At 38.7% G+C, this 24,108-nt stretch overlaps 1 protein-coding gene across 5 annotated transcripts in view; it reads right to left on the bottom strand.

Moving 5' to 3' along the window:
• Positions 1 to 24,108, bottom strand: part of SORCS1 (sortilin related VPS10 domain containing receptor 1) — a 505,175-nt gene that overhangs the window by 55,606 nt on the left and 425,461 nt on the right. For all 5 annotated transcript variants that reach the window (XM_003787186.1, XM_003787185.2, XM_003787187.2 and 2 more), the window contains exon 18: positions 11,781 to 11,952. In XM_003787186.1, coding sequence (XP_003787234.1) covers positions 11,781 to 11,952 — 172 coding nt within the window. The remainder of the gene's footprint in view (positions 1 to 11,780; positions 11,953 to 24,108) is intronic.

Genomic DNA, 24,108 nt, shown 5'->3' with positions numbered 1-24,108 from the left:
CACATACCCAGGAGCTGACAGGTTCGAACCCAGCCTGGGCCTGCCAAACAACAGCGACCACCCCAACCAAGAAATAGCTGGGTGTTGTGGTGGGCACCTGTAGTCCCAGACACTTGGGAAGATGAGGCAAGATAATTGCTTAAGCCCAAGAGTTTGAGGTTGCCGTGAGCTGTGATGCCACAGCACTCTACTGAGGGCGACACAGTGACACTCTGTCTCAAAACAAAAAGAGAGAGAGAAACTGTACAAATGCATAAAAAGATGAAAAAGAAAATCATAATTGTCCATAATTGTACCACCCAAAGATTACAAAGTTAACAGGTTGGTGAATACCACTTTAATCAGTAAGAATGCACGTGGACACAGATACTATCAGCACAACGTGGGATTATTATGTTGTCTTAGTGTTATCCTGCCAAGATTTTTAAATAGCTTTCACATTTTTACACCTAGCATCACTGGGGAGATTAAAACCAAGTCACACAACCCATTCTAGAAAATGGACATATTATTTCCTGCCCTGAACCTCATTTCATCCCTTTCCCACATTATTACGTTGTTGTGGAACCTAAGTGAGTTTACACAGGTGCTACATTTGGAAGAGGTGCCTGACAAAAGTCAGGGGGTAACCCGGGATTCAGGAGGCCCAGTTACGTGTCCTTTAGAAAACAGTCATTTCCATTTGGACCTCAGTTTCTTTACCTATAAAGTGAAGATGGGCAGACCTGATGATCCTAATTGTCACTTCCAGTGATGTTTATAATTCTGTGATTCTTGCGAATGGCCTTCAGCATTATAAAACATCCACATACGTATATCCTAACATCTCTTCCGGCCAATGAAAGAGCTCAGCTCTCAGGGGAAGACACAGAACTCATTCAAGTGCGGCCGGGCATGATGCAGCGCGTCCATCCCACGTTACTGGTGAATTGAGGTGAGGACTGAGCCGCCAAGGCAGAGAGCCCTGGACTAATGAATGACAAAGGGCAGAGCCAGACGCCTCAGGAAGTTATTCACTGAAGCAAGGATTGCATTGTTGGGGTGAAGCTCCAGTTCAGGGGTGGTGATTACCCATGTGGATGAAGTGAGACTTTACAGTTGCAGGGCCTAAAGCAAGCAGGCTAGGAGACTGAAAATTTCAACTGAGACTGATTTCATGACTGCAGCCCCATAACGTTCACTGAACTGGAACATTCCATAATGAGGCCAGTCTCTCTTTGATTATCAAGGCAGACTTAAGTTCTCAGCAAACATCTTTTCCTTGAGGCCCTCAGGAACAGTGGTACCTCAGCACATGTGGACCAGTATTAAGGGAAGGGAAAAGAGGAGACGTAGAAACAGTCGCTCTCTGATCCGACTTGAACTTCAGACACTAGGCTTCTATAGGCACTAACCTATATTGCCTGCCTCCTTCCCTCCTTTCTTTTTTAACCTCAGGCAACGAGAGAGAAGAAATGAAGTGACTCAATTACCTTGCTGAAGTCAAAGAGAATAAAGCTGAATGGAGCGAGGAACACAGGACAGAGCCTCTCAAATCTCCAGCGCTCAGTGAAATCAGCTTCCGCTCCTTTGTGTGGAAGGAGAAAACAGCCCAGGCTTCTCTGTCAGAACTGTACTGGCTTAGAACTGATACCTGCCTCCACTTAACGCTGCCCGCCAACTCTTTGTGCCACCTCTAAAAGCTCCATAGGGCCTTTTCTGCAGATGAAAAAGTAGGTCAAACTCTGTCTTGAATTCACACAAATGACTTCCACAGAAAGTTTCATCAACAGCCATTTTCTCTCCCATCTGATGGCTGACAGCACCCCAGAAGGTTTATGAAGTGCTATTACATTGTGGGTACTTACATGTTTCCAGAAGCCTCCAAATGTACATGAAATTATGGATCACTGAAATCCATCTAATGAGGCTACGGTTCTCACGTGTTGGAGTTACATTTCACAAAAGTTATAATCGTGAGTTCTCCTTATTAACTTCCAGTCTTTGTATGTAAATTGAAGGATTAAAACAATGAGATATAGATCAAAGTTTTAATTTTAGTCCCTGGCCTCAGATTTAATTTAAAACTCTTAAATTATGCAGAGAATTGCATCTCTTTATTCTTACAGCTGTTTGAAAAAGATTTAATTATCTTCCATAACAGGCAGACACTACTTCTGCCTACCAGTTCTCTCAAATGAATGCCTTCCAAATATGTTTGTTGAGTTCTTAAGACTGATCAGGCCCTTTCCCATCCATCCTGTCCCTTCAGGTTCCTGTGCTGGATTTCTCCAGGAAGTGGAGTTAGCGTGTTGAAAGTCTGTCAGTTCCTTAGGTAATCCTTGGTGTCCAAAGGGCATCCACCCTGAGTGAATCTTCCAAACACAGAGATATCACCTCTCATTGCATACCTGGGTCTCTGTGAACACCTTTACTTGGATTCTTAAATTCTAAGCTTAATTTGAAAGTGGTCAGCTTCTGATACACAATTTCACGGATTCTTCCATTCTTCTCTTGGTTGGTCCTTGAATTAACTGTTCTTTGTTCTTAAGAAAATAGTGATACATAAATACATTTTTGTGTGTCTGTGTGTGTTCCTGGATCTGACACAATGAGTCTAGGATGGAAACCAGACTGCTCCTTTGCCTTGGAGAGAACCCTGACAATGGAAGTTTTCATCAACCTGAACATAGTTTTCTCTAAGTGACCCATCGGGTTAGCCAAACTGTGGGATTTTGGAGGAGTTGTATTATGGAGTCATTTTTGTCACCTAGATTTTGAGGGTGACCTCATATGTTATTTGTAAGAAGGCATTCCATTTCTTGCACGGCTCACCTCTGCAATAGTCCACCTTGAGTTCTATTTTATGTGAAGTTACAAGCTTGCATCAGTGTGCATAGCCTCAATTATCTTCTGTCAAGAAGCTCTCTTTGCTCTGGTTTTCGCAATGTTTTCATTGATATTCTTATGTTAGAATTAGGACATGCACTAGTAAAGGATAAAAGAAGGGATTTCGATTTCAGATGAAGACTTTAATGTGTTTTGAATGTTATTCAAATGTTAAGACTCTTTTTCTTTTAAGTTTAGGTCTTATCTCTCTACTCCTTGGGGAAGCCTGTAAAAATCCACACACTTTTATTAAATTTCTGTCAATATGTTAGGCACGGTGAACTGAGATGCTAGAACTATAATCAGGAGTGACATAATTCCTATCTTGATGATATTTATAGTTTACTAGGGGATGCCAAACATGTTATTACACTATAATACCATAAATTAGTTTTCCCTTTTCCTTTCAATGAATACAGGTACTAAGCACTTTCTACTTTATGTGGTTAGATTTTTATTTAAAATTTGATATAACAGAGGTCCTAATTGATGCAGATGATGTATTCTCACAAACTAAAGTATGTTGACACATGAATGAAAAGTACACAGTGTGAAAAACACGTAGTAAAATATGTGTTGAAGAACCAATAAATAAATACACACATCTGTTTGTCAAGGTAGTTGACCCCTCTGGTCTCTCTGCTTTAGCTCATGTGCAGAGGAGATGGAGATCCACGAAGGGTTTGTATGCAAGTATTAATCACTGAGGACAAAGGAAGGAGGGTTGTATCAGTCCCTAGACAAAGATGAGACGATAGGATAAAGTTGAACCATGAGTTCGCCACCAGACAGAGGTACATGTACTGGTGTCTGTGAGAAATAATATATTGTAGAATCTCAACGTAGGGAGTTGAATCATTCGACTACTTTTGTGTTAATCACACTGTGATGCTTATCAGAATGTAAGAAAGACCTTTGGGTTCCTCTGGCACCTGGAAGACTTGCTGTTTTGCAAGTCTTCAGGAGCAGCACATTAACATCTCTATTGTTATAAAGAATTGGTAACAGGCCTGGGTCAAGAGCCAGAAGACATTTTCAAAGTAAATTTAAAACTCATCAAATTCACATGAGAAATGGACTCTTAGAGATTTAGAGGAGGATACAGAGACCTATGTGTATTGCTAGTGGGGGCACACGGCAGAGGGTTTCTGATTGTTTTGGTTTGGATTTAATTAAAAAAATTATTATAGACTAATTCATACCTAAGCCTCTGGAGAAATTTGGCGTACATGGATTCTAAATTCCTTGGGTGCTGCATTTATAATCTCTGTTTTGCAATATTCTTCAGAATAGATAAAACAGCACCAGGCCCAGTAGGCATTCAACAAAAGCATAGTTTGCAAAAAGGAGAAAACCCAAGAGAGAATTTAGCATCTCTCTTTGCTGAAATGTTTCTCAAAAACCTGATCCCAAAGCCATGAATATTCTTAGAAAGCCAGAAGGGACATCTTGGTAGATTTATTGATTAGTATCTAAGAATGTAAGAGCAACCACAGGGCAAACTGTCTCGGGCCCCGACGATTTGGCCTGTTCTTTCTACTCCTTGAGCTTTGTTACTATCTGCCCCCAGCCAAGGCCTTTTACAGGGGCTTAGGAACTATGCAAAGTTCTTTCCCAGGAAATGGTTCTTTCTACCATGGAGAAGCAATGGAAAGGCGAGATACAATCCCTGGATTGACTCCTGGTTCTAATACTTGTACTGGAGTGATCTCAGGTGAGTTACTCCACCTTCCTGCACCTCAACTGTGCCATGCATAAAATGACAGTGATGAGAACACACCTACTCCCACGGAGTTGCTGCGAGTCCCAAATGAGGTAATCCATGGGAAGCACTCACAAATCAGAACATCGAGGGCTCAATAAGTGTTGGATAACAAATTATCATCATTGTGTCAAATTTCGATACTTCTCAACATCTCAGAAACACACAGCTTTTCTTTTTTATACATTGCTTATCACGTGCGTCTCTCATCCCTTTGCATTCATATGGATCCAGAGGGTAACAGAGAAACTGAGGCTGTTTCTGCATGAAGATCCTGTGAGGATTCTGGGAATCGTTTGCTCAGAAGCTCACAATCAAAAGTGAGGTCCTCAGGGCTTCCTGATGTGAGGACGGTCCTCTTGGCTTGGTGCTCTGGTGGAGGACAGAAGAGCGTCCAGGGCCTGGATCTGACAGCTGAAGGCAGCAGATTTCATCCCTGCTGTTGTAGCTTTGCCCACTCAAGTGGAATGAACTGGCTTGTTATTTTTTCCCTCCTTACACCCAGAAGGCATGAATTCACACATCTTAGCACCCGATTCCCCAATCTGTTCCCACGTCACTCAGCCCAGTGTGATATGCCTGCTGATCTTTGTTATATGGAAAGCAAAGTTGAACAGACGAAAGCCTGGCTCTGTCCCTCAAGTGTGTTCTCCATCATTTGTATGAAGGTTAGAGCTGACTAGAGCACTTGTTTCAGATCTTGCTACGTTCTGTTCCTAGAACTGAAACAACAAGCTGAATTCTGTCTCAGTGTAAACTTCTGATGCTTCGAAACACCGTGCTCCTCTGGGTATCGTAACAAGGTCCCTGTGTCTGGGAAAGGGACTTCAGATTCACCATGCAGGTAAACACAGGGTAGAGGACTAGCTTGGAAAATGAGTCCTTCCCTAAGAGTACCCAAAAGTTTTATTTTCCTTCCCCCTCCAAAGATCTTAGTATAGAGCACTATGTTTTATGTGAATTTCCAAAGTGTTTTCTAAGGAGGCTTTATGTTGAGTGAAATATACATTAAAAGCATCATACTTCCTTCCAAAAAGGTTTTAGTTTGCAGTCCTACCAGCAATGTATAAGTGTTCCCTTCTCTCCACATCCATGCCAGGATCTGAAGCTTTAAGACTTTGTGATGTGGGCCATTCTCACTGAGATTAGATGATATCTCAGGGTGGTTTTGATTTGCGTTTCTCTAATAATAAGGGACCATTAGCATTTTCATATGTTTGTTAGCCATTTGTGTCTCTCAAGTGGCAGGGCCAATCTGTACTTCAAACAGCATTGCACAAATGACCAGGCACTCCATACTTGGGATAATGACAAGATAATTCTGATAGTCCACAGTAATATCCTACTATAGTTTGAAGTTGTATTCCTTTGTTCAGTATGGATGCAGAGAATTTTTTCAATGTTAATCAGCTATTTGGCTCCTCTCTTTGAGAAGTCCCTGATTAAGTCATTTGTGCATTCTCTTTATTGTTGACAGTGTTTTTCTGATTAATTTGTAGGATTTATTCATATTTTCTAGTTATAAGTCTTTTATTGAAATTATACATTGTAAAGATTCTCCCCCACCCTCAGGGCTCGGCCTAACTTTTTATTCTCTAAAAAGTCTGTTTTGAAGAATTCCTAATTTTAATGTAATCTAATTGAAAATTAGTATAATTATAAAAGAATTTATTAATATAATTCCTGTAGGTTTCGTTTTCTGTTTAAAAAAACATTGCCTAATGTAAATCATGAAGATACCATTCTGTGTTTTCTTTTAGAAAACTGAAATTTTAGAATTATTTCTGTGTATTATGTAAGATCAAGGTTAATATATTTCCATATGCATAGTGAACACTACAGCACTATTTACTTAAAAGATTATAAATTCTCTGCTGTACTGAATCTCATTTGTCATAAATAAAGTGAGTATGTATGTGTGTGCACATTTCGTATGGAAACATAAAATAAATCTTGGTATCTAATTTAAGTCATCCAAATTTGTTAGTCATCTTCAAAATTATCTTGGCTACTCTTGAGCTCTTGCAATTTTGTATAAATTTTGTGATTATCCTGTCAATTTTAACACAAAATAATGCTGGCAATTTTTATTGGGATTGCCTTGACATTAAGGTCAATATGTAGAAAACTGATATCATTTTATAATATTGAGCCTTCCAATTCATGATTGTGGCACGTCCCTCATTCATTTAGGTGTTTTTCAAATTATCTTTCCAATTCTGTTGTGGCATTTTAGGTACAGCTATTGAAAGTAAGTTGTTAGATTTCACTACAAATATTTGGGGTTTTTTGATGCAATTAAAATTATATATACATATATTTACATATGTATAATTTTCTATTTGTTTAGAGGATTTACAAGTCCAGACATTAAGACTTACTGTAAATCTAGAAAAAACAAAATGTGTTTGAATTAGTAATTAACATAGGTTTGAAAAATCAGATCAAATGAGCAGAATAGAGTGTCTATATATTGTCAAATGACTTATGACAAAGGCTTATAGCAATTCAGGGTGAAAAGAATGGTCTTTCAATGATATTGGGTCTACTGGATAGCATATGGTCAAAATATGTAGTTCGTGTACCTATTTTAAATTGCACATGAACTTTATGGCAACCCTGAACTTGACCCCTTCCTGAAACAGTTTTACTCAAGACAGATCATAGACATTAATTATTGTGAAAGCTAAAGAGAAACCTTGTGGTGTGGTATCTTCAAAATCCTGGGTTAGACTCAGACTTCTTAAACAAGACACGAAAATCTATAATTCTTTTCAATATAATTACCAATACTATTTGAGTTCATAACTACCATTTTAGTCTTTGTTTTCTATTTGTCCAACTGTATTATGTTCCTATGTTTTTTTCTTTTCTCGCCTTATTTTGGATTAATGAAACAACTTTAAAGTTACCGAAATTCCCCTGTCAAGAGCTTGATAATTAAACAGCCTCTTATTGCTCTTTTAGTTGTTACTCTAGATCAATGATTTTCAACCTTTTTTTATCTCACGGCACACTTGAACCTGTAGTTGAACTTTGTGGCACACTTAAATCATGGTGATCAATAAAAGAGTTAAAAAAAAAAAAAAAAAAGAATATACTTACCGTGCTTTGAATTTCTTTTGAAAATAACTTAATTAATGATGCTTAAAAATTTTCCGTGGCAGACCTGAGATCCTCTCATGGCACACCTGGTTGAAAAGTCACCGTCCTGTATACTGAAGCACACATTCTGGATATGCTGGATTCTAATTAAAGTACTACTTTTACCCCTTCACAGACCTTTCACGGACCTTAATGCACTTTAGCTCCATTTAATTTGCTCCACGTATTGTGCCCCTGTTCTAATGTATTTTGCTTCTGCATATATTTTGAATCCCTCAGCTGGTTATCATTATCGTTCTACATAGTTATCATTAGTTTCAATTTACCCTCTTCCTTGCACTTCTTTTCTCCTATTATTACAGTTGAGTTAATGGTTTTGTCTGAGGTCATTTTCTTTAAGCCTTAAGAATTTACTTTTAATATTTCTTTTCACAGAAATTGCCTTATATGGCACTTATCTCAGTTTCTGCCTATCTAAAAAAATACCTTTAATATATACTCTTGAATTTGTGTTGTCGGAGCACTTCAAAGACGTCATTCCATTTTTTTCTGAGAAAAACTTAAAACTTTCTCTTAATACTTAGGTTTCAGTAGTTTGAATACAATACCCAAGTGTGTTTTTTCTTTGAAAATATTCTTCTTGGAGTTTGCTGATTCTCTCAAATCTGTTATCTATATGTTGATATCTTTCATCAGGCTTGGAAAGTTCTCAGCCTTTATCTTTTTAAATATTTGTTGGCTCCTTATCGCTTTCCTTCCCTACTGAGATCAACATGTCTGTTAGTCCTTCTCACCATTTTCCATTTGTATCGTATTATTTTTTTTCTCTATTCTCTTCTAGAGGGTATATTTCCTCCTGTCCTTTCTTCCATTTAACTCCTCCTCTGTTCATATGGGTTTCATCTGCTATAAACCAAAGTTCATAGTATCAGTTACTTTATCTGATTATATTAGTTATGTTTATGACTTATATTTGATATTTATTACTTATAGTGCTCTAGGATTAAATTTTCCATGTTTTCTCAAACTCATGAATATATTAATCATTAACAGTATATTTCAAATAAATACTATATTTCAGCCAACTGTTGTTCTTTTTCTGTTGGTTTTATCCCCCCCTTTTGGTCCTATTTCTTGGTACACCTGATTTTTTTCTAAATGACCAACATTTTATATGCAACAAATAGGTAAAAATTCTAGTTTATCTTATTTTCCTCTAAGGATGATTTATTTAGTTTTTAACAGACAGTTTGGAGTTGGCAAAATCACCCTAACCCATTCAGAGACTGAAGTGATTGATTTTAGACTGAATTTCAGGATACAGAGGGTGAGGTCTAGTTCTGTCTTATCCTTACTCCTAGGATAGGGCTATCCAAAATCCCAAGAGCCAAGTTTTGTATTGTTCACAAGAGCCATATTTCTTGATAAGCCCTGAACTCAAATTCTTCTCTTTACAAAGTATAATACTTCTGAAAACTGTGCTTACCTTCTCTCAGTGACCACTTTCCACTTATCCTGCAGCACTTGGGTGTCAAGGACAGGTCTGTGCTCCTTTGCTATGCTGCCTTTCTTTCTGGGATATGACTTCCTCAGTCCCAGCTGCCTTAGTGTCCTTGAAGTGCAATTTTTATCTCCCAAGCCTCCCAAGTCCAACAACTATTTAGCCAATACTTTCTGCCTGGCCTTCTACTGAGAATCCGAAATCCGAACCTCTTACGTACTGTGCCATATGAATTGACAAAGTTCTTGAGAGGAAATACAACAGCTGGACCCACTCCAGTCAATTTCCCATCTCTTGGGAAAAGGTGTTTAGCTTTTCAGTCTCTTTAGAGTTCCCTCATGCTCTAACCTCCCCTTCTTCCTCCTCCTCTTCCTCCTCTGTCTCTCTCAATCTAAATATACATATTTAATTTGCCGCAGGCCAATCTGCTATAGCTTCAGGCAGAAGTTCCTAAAGAGTTTATTTATATAAAATATTAGGAAATATGATTGGCCTAAACTGGCCTATATCTTGCTAGTTTTAACTGAATAATTCTGGGAACTTTAGAGTTTAGAAGACTGGATGTGGTTGAAAGGCATTCATTAAGGAGATAATTAGGGAAAGATTATTGGGTGACAGCAGTGGTTCTTTTAGTGGCCCTGGAGACGTGATCTGAGCCAGAGTTTCAAACTCATTATTTGTCCTACAGGAATTAAAATACTAATAATTTTGATCAAATCTGATCAAATAACCTTAATCACCTCATCCTTCCCCCTTTAAGTCATACTCCAGAGTTCCTGGCTTTTCTATACTCCTAGCTTTGCTCTTGTTTTTGGTTTATTTTTCTTGAAGCACAATGCACAAACTATGAACTTGTTAGAATTCATATTCTTGGGCCCCACCCCACCTTACTGAATCACAGTCTCTGGAGATGTGACCAAGAAAATTGGTTTTCCCAGGCATTCCAGGTCATTCTTATGCAAGTTAGAGCACAGTCACTGGGCTATGGGAAGAGCGCTATCAGACTTTCAGCTGGTAGTCAATGTTACATATTTTAATTGTGGTGTCATTAATAACTTTTAAAATCCCTTTTCATCCACAAGGTCTAGCACAGTGCTGACCTATATATTTTAGGTACCCAGAAAACACAGTTGAAGGCAGGACTGTCCAGTTTAATAACTGAAATACTTTAACATAAGGACGCATATTTTAAGAACCATCTTCCTCAGGTTGACAAAATTCCTATACATGCTAAAATACCTAAGATCAGTTTCATCTTACCAACTATCTAAAGAGACAGTTCAGAAAATCATGGTCTGGCAAGTAATAGTTAATGATTATAATGATATTCTTGAAGTGTTGCAAAAATGTAAACCTGCTGCCAAAGAAATTATACTCAGTTATGTTCAGATTATCCTTAGAGCTATCTGAGTAACCATCATGTTGGCTTTGGAAAAGAAAAGTCAAGAATTTAGGATGAGAGAGGATGAAAGCACTAGAATCTTTTAGGTTGATTGGTTATGTGTGTGTGTAAAATTATTCTAGGTAGAGCATTAACATATTTTAAGAAAATATTCTGCTAAAAAGTGCCAATAAAGCAAGATTAAATACAAATAGAATCCCCCCAAAGCAGATTAAGAAAGAATTAAGAAAGTGTGAAGAATAACTTGCAGTGAAGTGAAAATAATTGTAGAAATGTGTCAGGGGAGGCAATGACAACAGCAAAAAAAAAAAAAAAAGCAAGGAACTAAAAGTAGAATAAAGTTTAAACAATTAGATCTAAAACAGTTTTATCTAAAATTGAGAAAGTACTGATCAGCCCATAAGAAAAGATGGAGACTTTACATTTTTTGTAGTCACCTGGATGGAGCTGAAACACATTCTTAGTAAAGTATCTCAAGAATAATAAAAAATGTATGCAATGCACTCAATACTAATATGAAGCCTGTGGATGATCTAATACTGACACAAGAGAAATACTCAATTCCATTCAAGTTGCAGAGAGGGGGAAGGAAGAAGGGGAAGAGGGGAGTAGGGTTTGGTGTGCTGTCACTCAATGGGCACAATATAAGACTATTGGCACAACTTTTGGGTGTTGGACACAACTACAAGAGAACTTTGCCTAATATTTGCAAGGATTGCACCTAGTTGTTTGTGTTCTCACATTAAACTGGAAAAACAAAACAAAACAAAGCAAAGCAAAACACAAATATAGTCTAGCAAGGGAGAGAGGAGAAGAGGGAGAGGGTGACAGGTAGAAGGAGGGATGGAAATTGGCAGGATCTTGGGATCTCACCTAATGTGCACTATGTGCGGGTGTTCAGCATGCCCCCTGGGTGAAGGGCTCACTACAACTTGAACTTTGCCTTTTAGAATTGAAAACAATGTAAACCTAAGCATTTGTACCCTCCTATTAATCTGCAATAAAGAAATAAATAGATGAATAAAATTAAGAGAGCTGAAGAAGATAAGTGAGCAATGTTCAATAAGTGAACTATGATTTATTAGAAAAAAAAAATCACTGGCCCTAGAAAGTAAAGGGGAAGAGGGAGGGACAGGGCTTACCTCTTCCAGCTGCACCATGAGAGTGACATTGTGCCCTTGTTCTGCTGTCAGCTTTCCATCAGCAGTGACGATCCGGAGCCCCCGCGGGGCCTTCCCGGGACATTTCTGTGGCTTGGCAGTGTACTGCTCCCTTACTCCGTCAGTGCAGTTATTGGAAACCACCTTCCTATACCTGTATGGGAGAAACTCAATTCATAAAGCAGAACATTACAATGTGAATCACTCCCAAGTCTTCAATCCAGATGTAGTACTTAGCCCTGAGGACTTCCTAGAAGCACCTAACCACCATGCATGCTACTATCAGGACTAGGGCTAATTCACATAAAGTACCCAACAGAGAGACATGTAACCATAGTCACTAATTATATCTATTCTCAGCACTTTAATTGACTTCTTTTACTCATACAGTCAATTAATAAATCATTTCTTCATTTTGGAGTTATGGGAAATGCTGTGGAAGATATGGTCCCCACACCCACTAAGTTTATGATCTGGTTGAAGAGACAGAAATGCATAATCTAGGAGATAATTCCGAGAGCATATAATTTAAGGACTAGGATGAGTAATACATATGTCAAGGGGATTTGCAATGCTGGGAACAAATAGATTACTATGGAAATATGACTCAACGATAGATCTCATAGGGGACACCACAGTAATATTACAGTGAAGAACAAGTTGGCAAATTAGGATATTTTCTAGTTAATATTTCACGAAAGTTTATACTAAACTGTTATAATCTCTCATTAAAGAGGCTTCAGTTTTTGCAGCTGAGTAAATCTTTCCTACTCTTCTGTTTATCTCATCTTAATTTTAATAGAAAAATGAATTCACCTATAATTTTTTCCTATACAATTGATCAGATTCATAGGAAATTGGAATCTGTAATTTTAGGAGGACTAATCCTTCAGATTTTTCAAGTTCAGTGTTATCTATTCATAATCGTTTGGTCTACAGTACCCACTTTACATATTTATGTATTTTATTTCCCATCTTTACTTGCCTAAAGTTAGTGGTAGAACCCAAACTGAATGCAATCAAAACATACTTTCCAGTTTACTGGACTGGAGGTCAGCAAACTTATCATAAAAGGTGACAGACAGAAAAGATTTTAGCTTTATGGGACACAACTCTGCAGTTGCATGAAAGTGGGTATAGATAGTATGTTACCGGAAAGAATGCACACAGCTGGATTCCAGTAGAACTATGTACAAAGCTGGCATAGTTTTCCAATCTCGTTAAGTCTGGCCAATGACCCTTCCTTGATGAGAAAATCAAAAGAGATACCATCTAGAGAAGTGCTCTGAATACTAAACATCACTGCAAGGTGCATTAATATTTATCTTCTAGGGTAGATTTAGGATTAAATGGGTTAATGCACTCAGAGTATGCAAGGCCACAGTAATCCTTAGCAAGTGTTCCCGAAATGTTGTCCATTATTTTCATTCCACATTGTTATCGTTTCTCCTCCCTGTTTAAAAACTTCACATCTTCCAAAGGCCATTAGGATAAAGTTTCAAGTTCCATAATCCTGGGCATCTGGGCATTAAACTCTCTACATACTAATTTCATTCTACTCTTCGGAACGCTTTCTCCCTAAAAAAGCCCAAGCCCCATTCTATTTCTTTTTATTCCTCTGAAAGTAGAACTAGTTGTTATTTGTTCTCGCTCTTTCTGCTTCTGTGTCCCCATCAGCTGCCTAAAATTTCCCTACCCTTTAAGGTACAGCTTACTTCCTGTCTTTTCTAAGGCCATTTCCCTGACAATGACAGTAAAATAGGAAGAAGTTCATAGAGAATGCTGTGTTAGAGTCACTGGGTTAAGTTCTTCACATGGATTATCTCATTTGTCTTCAAAATATCCCCAATAAGAAAGATATTGTAATTATTCCCAGTATGCAAATGAGGAAATTAAGATATATAGGTATTAACTAGTTTTCTCCAGATGATTTGTCTCGGAAAACATTCCTTCTTTACTACTGCAGTGTGCTGCCCCTTTACATGGAATAAGACTCTCCCTCCTCTGAACTCTCAAGGGAATCTTTTCTATAGACTCCATAGGAATTTTTTATGCCTTGCATAATTTTCTTCTGGTGTGCGACTATGTGAATTTTAACCTCCATAAGGATCTCTTTGTACCCCAGACATGCAAGGCTGGTGATCAAGAGGTTCATACTAGGATGACTGTCTCAGTTTAAATGCTGAAATACCCATGTGGCAGCTGTTCAACACCACCTGTCCCAAACCCTCTAAGCATCTCACCTACCAACTCAGCTGTGTTCATCCTTATCCTCATTATCTTTGCTTTTTTTACAGCCCAGTAACTAATGAGTAACATGTAGCCCATCGAGGGCTCCAAACCCCTGTTTCAGCACTAAGATCACTGCCCATTCTGATTAGGCATTTTCATGTCTAGCATTTAAACATCATCCCAACTGATATTAATAAAAGAAATACTTAGAGGCTGCCTATGAGGGCATGCATATTAAAAGACAAAATAAGGGCAGGTAGAAGAGAGAAGAAAATAAAAAACAAGGCACAGACATTGGAGAATGGCACCATTCCGGAGCCAGCAATGGAAGCAAAGAAATGACCAGCAACACCACCCGGGATAATTACGGCTTCTCAGTGAGTTCACCGGTACATCCGGGACTGACAGACTATTGTAGAGGTGAGGCACGTGCACACTAAGTCAAGTTACAGTTTTTATTTACTTAGCATCCAAGCACACTTGGGACTGACTCCCTCTTGGCGAGAACAGCCTCACCATCACCACCATCACCAAAGCTAGAGCACGTTCCTTTTATTTGTCTCTGTTCTGACCAATCATCACCTCAGGCTTTCCTGAATCCTGCAGCAACAGGAGTTCTGCTTAAATCCAAAGCACGAATATATCCCCCTGGGATTCTGCCACAGAGAAGACTGTTGGTAATTTTTTTTAAAATGCTCATTAAAAACCATTCTGAAACCATTTTATTTCCTGAATGAAACGGCATTGCATTAGCCCCACCAGACCTGTCCCTGAAATTTAGAAGAAAATTGTGCTGTAATACAGAGTTCATTTACTCAAGCAAGCACACACCTGCTTTTTGCATTACAGAATGGTTCTATTTCCATCCCAGCAGCTGTCCACGGGTCTCAGTTATATAAATGAATAATGCATTTAATATGTTATTAAATGGGGCTGCTACCTCCGTAATAACAAGGCAACTTATGATTATGTTGGACCTGAGCTCTGAATATTACTGGGATGCATTTAGTCAGTAAAGCATTCTTCAATCTGCCGAGAAGAAAAGTGCTTTGTAATGGCGAGGGAGTCTTGGTACAATTACTGAAAAGGAAACATTCTCCAAATGTGCCTTTGATATTATAGACAACTCATCAGTAGACAGTGTCCCATTACGCCAACAACCCCAATTTCCGCTATTCCATTCCTTCCAATCTTGATATGCCTCTGTCACGTCTGTCTTTTTGTCCCTACCCTCTTTGATTTTGCTTGCCTAGCCGTCTTAAAAAAAAAAAAAACGAAGGCCATATTTTTTCTTTGCAAGTAAAGAGCATTGACATTCTCTGTGTTCTGTGATTTTTCTATTTACTAGTGGTTTCTCTTCCTTGTGACTGTGAGGTGGTGATGGTGGAGCATAGACGTTTATGACTAGTCACTGTACATTAAGGTGGTGGTACAGTCTGACTCCGTAGATCTCTTCTTCCCCATCTGTGCTTTGGAATCACTTACAGGAACTTCTATAATATACGCATGCCCATCTCCTGCCTCCAGGAATTTTTATTTAATTGAGAATGCTGGGGTCGGCTCGTTTGGGGTTTTAAGTTCTCCTAGTGATTCTTGTTCATGGCTAGGATTGACGACCACCGCCCTGCAAGTTAAATTTAGTACTATGGCACCCCATTGCCTGAGTTTAAATTCATTTTCTTTCTTACTGTCTGAACCTGGGCAATTTAACTGACCTCTCTTTAATCTTTGGTTGTAAAATAGGGAAAATTACAAAAATCTTTTCATAAAGTCCTTGGGACAACTGAATGAGATAATGCATTTTCACAAAAGGCTTTGCACAGAGTCTGGCACATTGTGAGAACCAACAAAAATGAAATATCAGAAATTAGAGAAAGTTCGTATTTCAGTGCTGTTATATATAGCTAGTTCCCTAAAAATAAAAGCTACCTTCTTATTGCCAAGGTCATCCTCTGATCAAACTCAGCCATGTCAATTTCTTTCTTAAAATCATTCAAAACGTCCTCTGGGCTTATCCTAAAGAATAAAGTGAAGGTCCCTGATCTGGTCTCAGTGCGTCTTTCTAGCTCTGTATCTTCCCACTGCCCAACATACCTCCTGAACTGAGGCCATTCTAAACACGATATGCCTTCCTTTGCTCGTGCTGTTCATTTTGCCTGGGATGCTCTTTCCCCTTGTGAAAGTTCTATTCATCCTTTTAAGAATCAGCTTAAAAGTCCTGCTTCTCTGTGAAGCTTTCCCTCCCCTGTTTTTCTTAGTAGTTATATCTGTAAAGCATAAGACAAAACCGGGACTCTAGGTCTTCTGGTGCTCTAAGAAGGCCTTATTGTCACTGAGCAATGGTGTCCCTCATTTGCACTCACAATGAGAAAAAATTAAATGGTTTAATTTCTTGGCTTGTACTGTGTGCCGTTGCTTTCAAGGGAAAAGCTTGCCTTGTTACAATGACATTGGACTTAATGAAGCAGGAAATGAAGCAAGCCATGGGGATAGAGAAGGGGACTGGTTGTGTATGGCTGAGATTTAAAATCTTCCAAGACCGACCACCTTAGCAATACAAGTATGCAATGTGAAAAATAGCTATGGGTGTGTGTGTTCATTTATGCAAAGTAAAAGAGTTATATAGCTATAGATAATCAGACATGGATATCCAGGGCTTAAGGGGCATTGCTTAGCGATTGGGGAAGAGATGGATTGGAGGTGGTGGTGGCCCAGATCTGTTCTGCAGTGCATAGGGATCTGCACCTGGACTTCACAGAACTCACTGATGGCTGGCTGTGCATTAGCTATTGTGACTCTTCATTAGTAAGCCCAAAGATGGCCATTTTTAGTTTAATGGTGATCCCATGTGAAAAGTTATGTGCTAAGGAGGGCTATCATAGGCAGCAGGCATAGCATCAGCACACAGGAAGAATGCAGTTCCACGGCTCACTAAGCTGATTTCCAAGTTCATCTCCCCAAGGCAACAGCTCTCTGGACTATTTCCTTTAGCTGAGTATTAAGGGACAGGCATAAATCAGAAGACCAGGTAGAGGGAAGAAAGCTTTTCTTGCATTAAGCAGGATAGAAGCACAAGTCAGTTAATTTGAATAGTAAATGGAATGTGTCTTCATTTTGAACACCAGCTTGATGAAATGGGACACACGGCTACATTTAACTAAATCATTTAATATCAAGAATTATGAGAATGAGCAGAGAAGCAAGAATCCAATGTACTCAATTCTAATGTGAAGGCAGCAGCTTATCTAATACAGGGTGGGGAGGTGGGGGAACAAGAGAGTGAGGAGAGGGGAGGAGAGAGGGGGTTGGGGTTACAGTATATGGCACACCTCTTGGGAGTGGGACACAATTATAAGAAGGACTTTACCTAACAAATGCAATCAGTGTAACCCAATTCTCTGTACCCTCAATGAATCCCAAACAATAAAAATAAAAATTATGAGAATGGTTCATAGAATCCACTATCTCAATCAACTAGTTGTACAACTAAGTTATATAAAATTATTTTCCCTTCTTTTGAGCACCTGTAGTCCAAGGAATCCTAATATTGAGTTATCTTGATCAGTCATGGAAATATCAGAGCTTGAAGGAAAAGACCATCCAATATAATTCCTTAGTTTTAAACATAAAGAAAAGGCAATCCAGTTTAGATAGTTGTCTAAGGTCACAGAGGGGATGCTTGGCTGGAACTCTGTACTGTGCTTGGTATTCTCTTGCCGCTGTCCCACAGCAACTGGATAAGAATCATCAATGCCAACACCATCTAGGTATACGCAGCAAGTGCTGTGTGAGAAGGTAGGTCTCTACATACAGTGATATCCACCTTCTCCATTTTCCAATCCCAATACTATTCCATGAAAAGATAGAAAACTTCATCTAGGAAAGGTGCTCTGAAGAGTCAACTTCTTAGCAACAACCTGTTATTGAGTGTCTGCTGTGAGGCTGCATCGTTCTCGGCTGGAAAACAGCAACATGGGCCCTACAGTGACAAGTCTGTGAATAATGCAAGCGGTTTCCTTTCTGTGGACTTTAAACACATGCACCACTTTTAGAGCCAATTATTCTCCTTGATGCTTACTGACAAATCTCGCTGAGTGGAGATCAGACCAAACTTCAAAATCGCATCAAGGCACCAGAAACTGAGTCACCTGGGAAGAGATCAAAGGCCCCAAAGACCTTGAAAATAGCAAATCCAGGGTGAGGACAGATTAGCTTAGGTCCAAATGTTTCCAGGGCTGATGTAAAGAAGAATTTTTTTTACTTTTATTTTATTTTTAATTGACACATACTAAATTGTACATATTTACAGAGTATGGTGTGATGTTTTGATACATGTGCACATTTTATAATGATCAAATCCATCATATTCAGCACTTCAAACGTTTATCATTTCTTTGTGGTGAGAACATTCAAAATCCTCTCTTCCAGCTATTTTGAAATCTACCGCACATTATTAACTCTCACCATCCTCCTGGGCAATAAGAAACCACAACTTGCTCATAAAAGGCATTTCGTATGTATCTTGAAAATATGGAGATAATTATTTTGATAGAATATATATGTGTATTTTTTCCCTGAATCCATTAAATATTTTTATACAGATACTGAAATTATGCTCTTTAAAGAAAAATGTGCATCTTAAGTAAATGTCCCCATTGTATATTGAGAAACTAACTTTGAAGAACACTAGGGTCGTCTTTGCATATTCTTTTATGAGGGATTAATGGTTCCTGTAAAAAAATGCCACAGACAGAAATTTCCATACAGTTTTTTTTTTAACACATCTAGAAATATCTCTGACATACTCTCAAGAAGAAATCTGTCCCTTGAGATTATCTTGGTTTCTTAGAATAAACCAACCAATGCCTATTTTATTTTATATTTACAGAACCCTTTATCATTGGCATGAAACAAGCAATGTCCTAGTTAATTTGGCAACTTCAATTTTCAGTATGTTCCTTGCTTCCAAAACAGAATAATGAGATTTAACCATGTATAAGTACAATAAATGATCTCATGTTTGTGCGTGGGCAAACAGATATTCACAGATATTGATAAAGAAAAGAAGAAGAATGAATTTGGGGCTATTTTAGCACCGAGATGAGTAATAAAACTTGTGATAAAATATACAAATGAACACTGATTTCATTTTACTTGAGTAAAAGAAACTTGTCACTAATGAGATAAACAAGTCATCTAGCCCGAGTGGCGTAGAGGGACAGACATGAGTTTCGGTGTTACAGTGCTCCATCATTTTCTCATTATGTGACTTTATGAGCCTATACAGGTTATTATTTCTTTTTTACAGATGAGAAAACAAGGTCTTAGATTAAATACATCCCAGATCTCAGTATTGCAGTGACTATTAAGTACCAAATACGTGTCTGCTCTATAGATTCATAGCTAAAGAAAGTTTTCCCCATCTTTTTGCTTCACTCCGGAAAAGCCATGGACATACTGCCTTATTGGCAATGATACGAGGATTTTCGGAAGCGATGACTATGTGCTAGGCATTGTGCTACGTGCTTGACGTAATGTATCACATTTATTCAAACCCCAATGGCAAAAAGCTATAAAGTCACTTGTTAAAGATAATAAAGTTTGGATTAGAAAACCTTAATTGTGTCACTCAAAAATTACTCATTTTCCCCATGGAATAAAGCATCCTTGATGACATTTCACTCTCAAGCCACAAAAGGCTGAGGACCAGGGTCCAGCATCTTGCTGTCCCTCAGGATGGGACATAGCTTGTGGAAGTCGTGAGGCACAGGGTGAAAAGGGAAAAGGAGCCAGGCGTGGAAAACACAGCAGAAATTTGCTGATACGCAGTTCCACAGGTGGACGTTAGAAACCCTGACTCCACTGGACTGGAGCAGGGCTGCTGGTGACGGCTCCCTGGAGGGGCATTCTGCTCCCATCTTCTCTCATCCATCTTGTCTAAGTCCTAGCCATGAACTAAAACACAAATTGTGGAACCATTCACTTCTACACAGTGAAGCTGATATAAATGTTGACATTTTCTCAAAATAGCATTTCTGTTGGGCACAATAACAACCAATGCTAGGATCTTTCCATTGTGGAGAAGTGGGTGAAGGTGAGAACACTGCTATATCCACAGGGTGATAAGCTGACTGTAAAAGCGACCATAACCATTTATAAAGTGAGGCATTTAAGAAAGTAAACTACATGTGAAGGATAGTTTTCCCTCATGCTTCCAATTGCATTCTCAGAAAGCCAATGCTTAGAGATTTGCTTGTTAACCTCGATGAACAAGGGAAGATTGTACAGTAGACTATTTAATTCACGCTGTGACTGCATGTCTGCACAATGTGCTATACGGTAAGGGACAGTAAAGTGCCTTGGGAGCACCGCTTAAGGAGGCGCTGGATCCCAGGGCAGCCCTGCCCCTGTCATCCTCTGCACTTCATCCCAGCCCTGAGACTAACACAGATTCTGTGCTGACAGAGCATGAAGTGTCCATGAAAGGCTTAACATTGACACTGGGGACTTACCCTGCATGGTTGCTACTTAACTCTACAGGCTCCCAGGCACTGGCATCCAGGCTTGCCCTTGAGAAAACTATCAGTGTGGCCCTATTCTAGGGTTCTTGTTCTTTTTACATGAAATGACCTTCCTCACCTTATGAACATGGCCAAGTCCCACTTCCCTCTCTTTTGAGCTTTCCTTTGCAGAATCTACTGGCATTTGAATTTTAAAGGAGGTTAGCAATTAATACAAATGAATCTCTACTTTGTGGGAATCAGAGGCAGGATGTGAGCAGGATACTAGAGTTTTAACCCTTATAGGGGAGATGTTTGGCAATGCCTGAATGCCTAATAATCGATTCTAAGTCATAACCATTTGGCTGAGTGAAATGTGCTTTATGAACTAGCAGAAACACCTCCAATTGCCAAAAGAGACTCTAATTATCTTTGCATGCTTTTTTATAACGAGTATTATGGGATGAGAAAGTTAATTATATCATTGTTTATAGTGGCAGACAAAAACCCAAAATAACCCGAATGTCCATGAAAGGGGAAGACTAAATACCCTATACTCTATGATACTAGGGAATTAAAGAAATGAGATGAAAAGTGGCCCATATGTTCTGACTGGGAAAGATGTTTTAGATGCATTTTTGAATAAAAAGGAAAATAGAAGAAAAATATACTTAGTAGAAAATATCTATATTACATATATAAAAGAACGCCTCCCAAATTAATTTTACATATTTTCTCTTCATGCAACTATTCCCTGTCAAATGCAAAGCAAAGTGTTTGGAAGCATGCTTAGCAAACAGACCACAGTTTTGTGGGCCACAGCTGGTCTGAATTGGACATTTAAATATCATACATATCTATTATTTGTAACGAAATATTTTTAGGTGACAAGCTAAATGTTTCATGGCAGCATTTTCGTGGCTACAACATTAAACACTAGAGCTGTGTTTATGAAATACCACCAAATCAGCACACAGCCAAGCAACGTCTAGGGTGAGGGGGCTGCGGTGACATTAAGAAAAGCAGAAAGTTCTTTTTCACTTTCGCCTACATTTTACCTCTTGCCAACTCTTGAGTTGGCTATAGACACTGCACAGGGGAACTCAGTGAAGTGAGGACTTCTTGGAAGATGATTGCGGGCTCTTGTCCCAGCTCAGGGCCTTTTTGTTCCTAGTGCAAAATGTAAGTTTACACAATATGATGACCAGTGGGGGTTACAGGGCCACCTGTTCCCCTGACGTTAGCCTGTAAGGCCCTATTTGGGAGGTTATTCTTTCACCTATGAGCACCTTACTGTGAGACCAGGACATCTGTCAGACCTGCTTATGGCTGGGACTCTACTTATGTTCTGAGCACCAGCCTGGTCACCAGCGCTGATGCTTTACTGCACAACATGGGAATGAAATAGATGAAACCAGTGCATGTGGCAACTTAACAAAAACCACTTGGGTCAGATGTTATCAGGCATTTCCCACTGCCACGAGCAAGCCCCCAGGGTGAATGTGGAATCCCTGAAGATAATGTTATGATTCTATAACTAGTAAACATGAAAACTGCATTGACACACATTTGTAGGCCTGAAAAATTATTGCTAAATCACATTTCTCATTTGAATTTTAATTTTATAGGGCATAGACAATAAATCCTTATCTATGTTTTTTTGAACAGAAAATTATAATTTATTCATTTCTGATGTTCTATCTTATATGAGTCAGTTTTATAAAAATCCCAATAAACTGAAAAGTGAGGAGTCACGGGCCTTCATTGCCTGATGCCAGTGACTTGCATAGCGTCTGTAATAACTGTCATACCTCTATGCCTCAGCCCTTTCTCACCTATACCAAAGACAGACTTTCTTGACCAAGTTGGTTAAAAAAAAATCAATTCTAAATTAGCTTGAAGGGTTTCCAATGTGGTACCTTTATAATGTCTAAACACGCTGGTACCTGCAGGTAATCAAACTCTTGTTTCTGGCATTCCCTCTCCATTAAGTTTTGTGATTTTTATCAGCCTTTTTCAATTTCTTTCCCTTGCTACTATGCCAAAGACCTTTCTGACTTGTTGCTAACAGGGGTGTCCAACCTGCAGCCCGTGGGTCACATGTGGATTTTTTGAGACCTATTCTGTTTATCTGCCATGTTGGATGTTGTGGAATTAATGCATGAACCTTTCTTTTGCTCCTTAGCTTTTGTTAGTGTTTATTATTTAATGTGTGGCCCAAGATAACTCTTCTTCTTCCAATGTACAGCCTGGAAAAACAAAAAAGGTTGGACACCCCATAAGCATTCTTTGTATTTTCCCCAGACTTTGTGTTAGTATTCAATAAATTACAGCTCATTCCTTCATTCAAAGGTTCTGGGAGTCACTAAAATCAGAAATAGAAGTAGTTGGAAGTCTCTTTCTATGTCTTTCCTCTCTTTTAAAAGAATACTACATATTAGTTTAGTAATCTTTTTTACTTTTCTGAATGAAAAGTATTCATAATTTTGAAACACAGAGTATATAAATGGAAGTTTCACCTTCTCACATGGATTATTCATTCTAAAGCTGGCATGAGAAATGATACGAGGCTTAGTCAAGCAGAATCGGCTAATTCGTAAGGTTCTCGCCCTCGCCTCCCTCCCTTCCTTTCTTTTTAACATTTAAATATCAGAATTTCGAATATGCACAAATAAAAGAAAATGGCATAACAAACTTCCATGTGCCTATTAACTCATCTCCACAAATTACTGATATCTATCTCTTCCATAATACTTTAAAACAAAACTCACAATATGTACATCTGAAAATCAGGCTTATTATTTATTTAAGCCTAACCAAAAACATCTTTTGATACCTACACATACAACGATCCCTTATTACCACTGTGGTGGTTAATTCAATGGGTTAACTTTACTGAGGCAAGGGGTGTCCAGATATTTGGTCAAAAGTTATGCTGGGTGTTTTGGTAAGGTGTTTCTCAGTAGATGAATGCTGAAGTCAGTAGACTGAGGAGGGCAGAGTGCTGACAGTTTCACAGTCCCCCAAATGAGAGGGAATTCTTTTTGCCTGATGGCTTTCAAGGGGATGACATTGGCTTTTTTCTGGTCTTTGGGCTTGAACTGACACGTCAGCTTTTCCTCCACCTCAAACTTGCTGGCCTTTGGACAGAAACTACCCTGTTGGCTCTACAAATTTTGGGCCTTCAGACTTAAACTACAACTAAACTACCAGCTGCCCCGGGTCTCCAGCTTGCTGACTTCCTCTGCGGATCTTGGGACTTACCTGCCTCTGTTATTGAATGAACCACTTTCATATGATATAAATCTTTCCATGTAAATGTACACCCTATTGGTTCTGGTTTCCTGGCAAGTCCAGACTAATCTATCACCTGAGCCAGTGTATGTTCAGTTTGCCAGAATGGCTCAAAAGTGCCGTTTTACAGATTATTTGTTTGAATCAGAATTTAAGGAAGTTGACACATTATTTTTAAGTTTATAAACATCAATTACATTTGTGGCAAAGTCGTGACATTTGTTTTTCCTTTTCCTTTTATTCCTTAAACAACTATGAATAAGCTCCCTGACCCAAAGGATCAA

The sequence above is a fragment of the Otolemur garnettii genome, unplaced genomic scaffold (assembly GCF_000181295.1).
Source record: "Otolemur garnettii isolate 467f Iridium unplaced genomic scaffold, OtoGar3 scaffold00021, whole genome shotgun sequence".
In the NCBI taxonomy this organism is placed as follows: Eukaryota; Metazoa; Chordata; class Mammalia; order Primates; family Galagidae; genus Otolemur; species Otolemur garnettii.
This window is presented reverse-complemented; position numbering and strand designations above follow the sequence as displayed.